This window comes from Dryobates pubescens, chromosome 27 (assembly GCF_014839835.1).
Source record: "Dryobates pubescens isolate bDryPub1 chromosome 27, bDryPub1.pri, whole genome shotgun sequence".
Classification (NCBI taxonomy): domain Eukaryota; kingdom Metazoa; phylum Chordata; class Aves; order Piciformes; family Picidae; genus Dryobates; species Dryobates pubescens.
This window is the reverse complement of record NC_071638.1, coordinates 8,115,359-8,122,101: the sequence shown is the minus strand read 5'-3', so window position 1 is coordinate 8,122,101 and position 6,743 is coordinate 8,115,359. Positions and strand designations below refer to the sequence as shown.

Here is a 6,743-nt window from a genome sequence, read left to right as displayed (position 1 = left end):
GGGGTGGCCCACGCCGTGCACAACCAGGCTGCTCCCAGCCGGGAGGGCAGCTGGCTGCAGGCCACCCCTTGGGCAGGTTGAGGTGAGCCATGGCATGAACACCCCAAGCTGCTCCAGGCTGGCTGCAGGCCACCTCTTGGGCAGGTTGAGGTGAGCCATGGCACGGGCACCCCAAGCTGCTCCAGGCTGGCTGGAGACCACCCCTTGGGCAGGTTGAGGTGAGCCATGGCACGGGCACCCCAAGCTGCTCCAGGCTGGCTGGAGACCACCCCTTGGGCAGGTTGAGGTGAGCCATGGCACGGGCACCCCAAGCTGCTCCAGGCTGGCTGCAGGCCACCCCTTGGGCAGGTTGAGGTGAGCCATGGCACGGGCACCCCAAGCTGCTCCAGGCTGGCTGCAGGCCACCCCTTGGGCAGGTTGAGGTGAGCCATGGCATGAGCACCCCAAGCTGCTCCAGGCTGGCCAGGTGGAGGGAACACCTCTTGAGCAGGAGCTGCTGCTGGAGGCAGGCAGGGCTGGCACCAGCGCTGGCACTCGGCATTGGCAAGAGCAGGCAGGAGACACCACGGCCACCGTGGTGGCCTGGCACTGTGCAGGTGGCCAACCCAGACAGGTGGTTGTGCTGGTGCTTGAAGGGAAAGTGTTCTGGAGGTCTTCATGGAAGGGTCGTGCCAGCATGGTGGTGGCTTGGTGGATGCCCATGGTAGATGCCCAGAGCTGCTCACCTGCCATCCTTGCCTCACCAGCCTGAAGAATGATTGCCACCTGAGAATGCCATCCCTGGGCTCTGGGCCCTGGGCTCCCTGGGGGAGACTGGAAGCTGCATGGCCAGAAGCAGCATGGTGGAGCTGGGGGAACTCCAGCTGCCAGCACTCAGGGAGAGGCTGGTGGGGGGGGGGGAAGGTCTTTTCTTTCCTTTTGGGCTGGGGGTTCGTTTCCAAGGTGGGGACATCAGTGGGGACATCTTTGACCTCCCCTGCTTTGATGTAGGGAGCAGGTGATGACCAAGAGGAGATGAGGACCCTGAGCTCCAGGGTCCCCATGCTGTAGGGAGCAGGTGATGGCCAAGAGGAGATGAGGACCCTGAGCTCCAGGGTCCCCATGCTGTAGGGAGCAGGTGATGGCCAAGAGGAGATGAGGACCCTGAGCTCCAGGGTCCCCATGCTGTAGAGAGCAGGTAATGACCAAGAGGAGATGAGGACCCTGAGCTCCAGGGTCCCCATGCTGTAGGGAGCAGGTGATGGCCAAGAGGAGATGAGGACCCTGAGCTCCAGGGTCCCCATGCTGTAGAGAGCAGGTAATGACCAAGAGGAGATGAGGACCCTGAGCTCCAGGGTCCCCATGCTGTAGAGAGCAGGTGATGGCCAAGAGGAGATGAGGACCCTGAGCTCCAGGGTCCCCATGCTGTAGGGAGCAGGTGATGGCCAAGAGGAGATGAGGACCCTGAGCTCCAGGGTCCCCATGCTGCAGGGAGCAGGTGATGGCCAAGAGGAGATGAGGACCCTGAGCTCCAGGGTCCCCATGCTGTTGTGTCATGTGTCATCACGGTGTGCCCCCTCCCCCCTCCCCCCCTTCTTTTGCATCTTTTTAGTCTCTATCTTTGGCAAGAGAGAGAGGAACCATCTCTAGATCTACACCTAGAGCCACCCTGGCCCTGTAGGCTTTGAGGCCACCAATCTGTGGGCCTGCTGAGATGGTGGCCAGGGGCCACCCCCTCCCGTGCTTGATGGGGCCTTTTTAGCCACTGACTCCAGGAATGTTCCAAACCTTTAGAAAGAAAACAAAACCCCAACCCACAGACACCCCCCCCCAGAGGTCCTTCAGCCACTCAGGCTTGGGGACAGCTGGGGAACCCAACCACCAAACTTGGCATTTTTGGGACACTCCAAGGTCTTCCACCCCACCCCCTCCCCCCCAACAGGGAGCTGGAGCTTCCGACCCCCCCCCCCGGCGATGGCACCCGGTCCTCATCCCACCTCTGCTCCCACCCTGGCCGTTGGCACCTCCCAGAGCAGCTGGTGGGAGCAGGAGGGTGCCATCAGAGGGGGCCATGCCAGTGGGCAGCCTGCACGCTGGTGCTGGCACCATCCCGGAGGCCCCTGCGGCTGCCCGGCGGCTTGGAGCGGCCCCAGCCAGCCTTGGTGCTGGGGGAGGGGGCATCGCCCTGCCCCCAGCCTGCTGCCCCTGCTTGTGGGCTGGCCCTGCCTGGCCCAGCTCAGGAGGAGGTGGCTTGGTGCCCAGTGTCCCCAAAAGCCAAGTCCCCCCTGAAGGCATTAACTCTTCTGGTGCTAGAGGGGAGGAGAAGGAGGCTCCTCCTGACCCTCACATCTCCCAACCGTGACAACCTTCAGCCAGGGAGAGGGTCCAGCCTGGGGCCGGGGAGGCAGGACCCTCCCAAGCTCCAGCACCTCCCTGGGGTGGCTCCTGCCCTGTGCTGGCACACCAGGACCTCCTTGGGTTGGTTCCTGCCCTGTGCTGGCACACCAGGACCTCCTTGGCATGGATCTTGTCCTGTGCTGGCACACCAGGACCTCTTTGGCATGGATCTTGTCCTGTGCTGGCACACCAGGACCTCCTTGGGTTGGTTCCTGCCCCATGCTGGCACACCAGGACTTCCTTGGCATGGATCTTGTCCTGTGCTGGCACAGCAGGACCTCCTTGGGTTGCATCCTGCCCTGTGCTGGCACAGCAGGACCTCCTTGGGTTGCATCCTGCCCTGTGCTGGCACAGCAGGACCTCCTGGGTTGCTTCCTGCCCTGTGCTGGCACAGCAGGACCTCCTGGGTTGCTTCCTGCCCTGTGCTGGCACACCAGAACCTCCTGGGATGGTTTCTGCCCTGTGCTGGCACAGCAGGACCTCCTGGGATGGTTTCTGCCCTGTGCTGGCACAGCAGGACCTCCTGGGTTGCATCCTGCCCTGTGCTGGCACAGCAGGACCTCCTGGGATGCTTCCTGCCCTGTGCTGGCACAGCAGGACCTCCTGGGATGCTTCCTGCCCTGTGCTGGCACACCAGGACGTCCTGGGATGCTTCCTGCCCTGTGCTGGCACACCAGGACATTCTTGGGTTGGTTCCTGCCCTGTGCTGGCACAGCAGGACCTCCTGGGATGCTTCCTGAGGTGCCAGGGTGCCATACCTTCTCCTTGAGCTCTTGCTGGGCATGTGCCCACATGGCTCCGTCCCACTGGACCCTGGGGGGCTCGGGGCCTCTCGCCCTCCCCAGCTGCCAACCCGCTGCCCCCCAGCCATGGTGGGCACCGAGGGGTGGCAAGAGGGGCCTGGAGCTGGAGTGTCCAGCCCCAGCCCATGGCCCACACCCCAGAGCACCCCAGGGCTCGTGCCCCAGATCGGGGTGAGCCAAGAGGCACCCAAGCGGTGCCCGCAGCCATCACGCCCGCCCGAGCCACCGCCCGCTCTGCCAGGTGCCATCCTGCCCCAGTGGGCACCCTTGGCCCCCTCTCTGTGCCAATGCTCTGTGTCCTGGAGCAGGGCACCGCCAGCCAGGCCCTGCCCCTGCCATCTCCCTGACCCAAGGGCACAGCCCAGCCTGGTGCTCTTTTGCCACCAGGCACCCCCAGATTCCCCCCGGCAGGACCCCCACTGGGCACCCCCTCTGTGCACTGGGCACCTTCACCCTCCCCTGTGCCCAGCTCCTTCACCCCCCCACCCCTGCCTGCTGGGCACTTTCATCCTGCCACAGCATCTCCACCCTCCTGTATCCCTCCACCTTAAGCCCCGCTGCGTGCCCACCTCGTGTGCCCAGCTCCTTCACCCCACCTGGGCACCTCCCAGCACCCCCCATCCCGTGTGCCCAGCATCCTCATCCCTTCTGCACACCTTCCACCTGCCTGGCACCTTCACCCAGCCCCCATGCCCACCTCCTTCACCCACTTGTTCACCTCCACCTTCACCCTCCCACTTACCTGGCACCTTCACCCAGCCCCCATGCCCACCTCCTTCACCCACTTGTTCACCTCCACCTTCACCCTCCCACCTGCCTGGCACCTTCACCCAGCCCCCATGCCCACCTGCTTCACCCACTTGTTCACCTCCACCTTCACCCTCCCACCTGCCTGGCACCTTCACCCAGCCCCCATGCCCACCTCCTTCACCCACTTGTTCACCTCCTCCGTTCTCCTCCCACCTACCTGGCACCTTCTCCCTCCAAACCCACTCCATTGGCACCCCTGCCCAGCAGCATGTGCCAACACAGCCCCCACCATGCCCTGTGCTCAGCACCCCTCTGCCCCTTCCCTCTGCTGCCCACATCCTGGCTGGCATTGCTGGGCACTCCCCCATCACAAGGGCTTGCTCGCACCTATGCCACTGGCACGGCCTCACCTTGGCACTGCCCCTGCTGCTGCCACCTCCCTCCAGACCCCCCCCAGCCCATCCCTGTGCCACCTCCGGCTTGCTCTGCTGTGCCCACACCCCTGGTGCTGGTCACTGACACCTGGGCATGGACCAAACCACTGCTTGTGCCCTGGCATCGGCACTTGGCTCACCCTGGCACCATCGCTTGGTTTATCCCTGGCACCGTGACTCGTCCCCTGGCACCGGAACTTGGCATATCCCTGGCACCTCCACTCCAGGCTGCTGTGGGCTCTCCATCTCCATGCCTGATGAAGCAGCATTGGCACGTCCTGGGATGCCAGTGAGCAACCATCCTCGCAGCTCGTGGTGAGCACGCTGCATGCCAGGCTTGCCACAGCACAGCCCCTCGAGGAGCCTGGCACATCCCTGGGCACCTCTTTCCCAACCCATGTAGCTCAGCTGGGAGCTGCCCATCCACCTGCCCGCCGGCAGCCTGCGGTGTGCCACCTGTGGTGTGCCACCTCTGCCAGGGGCTGGCTGGCTTTGGCACGGCATGGCACACTCGCAGAGCCCCCGGCTGTCCCTGCTCTGGCTCCAGCCTCTGGCTTCTGCTGCGGGGTCACAGCTGGCATGAGCGGGCGCGGGTGGGCGCGGGTGGGCAGGGGTGGCACGGGTGGCATGAGCAGCAGCCGCCGGGCATCTGCATGTCGTGGCTTGGCCGAGCCCCTGCACGGCTGCTGACTTGTCCCTGGCTGTGCCACCCTCCCTGCTTGGCACCGCCAGCCCCGCACGCCCCGCCGCCGCGCGCCCTGCCCCCCTTGCCCGCGGGCAACGCGGCCCCTGGCAGCCCCTGGGCACCCTGGTGGCCCACGGAGACCCCGGGGGCCCTTGGAGACCCCAGTGGTCCGTGGAGACCCTCGGTGGTCTTTGGAGATCCAGGTGGCCCTTGGAGACTCACGTGGCCCATGGAGACCTTGGTGGCCCATGGAGACCTTGGTGGTCTTCAGAGACCCCAGTGGTCCATGGAGACCCCCAGTGGTCTTTGGAGATCCAGGTGGCCCTTGGAGACTCACGTGGCCCATGGAGACCTTGGTGGCCCATGGAGACCTTGGTGGTCTTCAGAGATCCCAGTGGTCCATGGAGACCCCCAGTGGTCTTTGGAGATCCAAGTGGCCCTTGGGCACCCTGGTGGCCCATGGAGACCTTGGTGGTCTTCAGAGATCCCAGTGGTCCATGGAGACCCCCAGTGGTCTTTGGAGATCCAAGTGGCCCTTGGGCACCCTGGTGGCCCATGGAGACCTTGGTGGTCTTCAGAGACCCCAGTGGTCCATGGAGACCCCCAGTGGTCTTTGGAGATCCAAGTGGCCCTTGGGCACCCTGGTGGCCCATGGAGACTTTGGTGGCCCATGGAGACCCAAGTGGCCCTTGGAGACTCCCGTGGTCTTCAGAGCCCCCAGTGGTCCCAGAGAGGCCCCGGTAGCCCATGGAAACCTTGGTGGCCCACGGAAGCCCCGGGTGGCCCCGCAGAGGCCCCGGTGGTCCTCCAGGCCCAGATGGCGGCAAGGGGTTGGCAGTGTGAGGTGTGCCGGCCTGCGTGCAGGCTGCCCATTGGGTTGGCACCGGGCAAAGCCCGGGGGTCTCTGCCCCTTCTGCAGCTGCTTCTGGGGCCACCAGGAGAAGACCCTGCCTGCACCCCCCTCTCAGCACCGAGAGGCCACAGCCTGCAGCCACCAACAGCGCTGCAGGACCTTCACCCTGGGACCAGGAGAGCTGGAGCCTTCTTGCCATTTCTGAGGAACCCTCCTCTTCTTCCTCCTCTTCCTCCTCTTCTTCCTCCTCCTCCTCTTCTTCCTCCTCCTCCTCTTCTTCCTCCTCCTCTTCTTTTTCCTTCTCCTCTTCTTTTTCCTCCTCCTCTTCTTCTTCCTCCTCTTCTTCTTCTTCCTCCTCTTCTTCTTCTTCCTCCTCCTCTTCTTCTTCCTCCTCTTCTTCTTCTTCCTCCTCTTCCTCTTCCTCCTCCTCTTCCTCTTCCTCCTCCTCTTCTTTTTCCTCCTCCTCTTCTTCTTCCTCCTCTTCTTCTTCCTCTTCTTCCTCCTCCTTCCTTCTCCTCCTCTTCTTCCTCCTCTTCTTCTTCCTTCTCCTCTTCCTCCTCCTCCTCTTCCCCATGTCCACTTTGAGATCCTCCTGGAAATGGTGGGTGCACCACCCCCGCCCCACCCCCCCCGTGCCGTGCCCTGGCACCCCCCGACGCGCCCCCCCAGCTCCCGCGCCAAGCAGCTGCGGCCGTGCCTCTGTTGGCAAACACTGGGTGCCCCCCACCCACCGCTGGCACCGGGGGCCCAGGCCGCCCCTGCCAGCAGGGAGGGCACCACGGCCCGTCCCGAGTCAGGCAACGCACACCCAGAGAAGGCCACTTCCAACCCCTGCTGCTGGG

At 64.4% G+C, this 6,743-nt stretch overlaps 1 protein-coding gene across 1 annotated transcript; it reads right to left on the bottom strand.

The window, feature by feature from the left end:
* Window positions 1–2,118: 2,118 nt before the first annotated feature.
* On the bottom strand, window positions 2,119–4,378 carry LOC128898605 (uncharacterized). Its single transcript, XM_054173848.1, has 2 exons — window positions 3,979–4,378; window positions 2,119–3,842 (listed from the first exon to the last, which is right to left on the bottom strand). The coding sequence occupies exon 2, from the start codon at window positions 3,425–3,427 to the stop codon at window positions 2,348–2,350; it is 1,080 nt and encodes a 359-aa protein (XP_054029823.1). The 5' UTR covers window positions 3,428–3,842; window positions 3,979–4,378; the 3' UTR covers window positions 2,119–2,347.
* Between the last annotated feature and the right edge of the window lie 2,365 nt (window positions 4,379–6,743).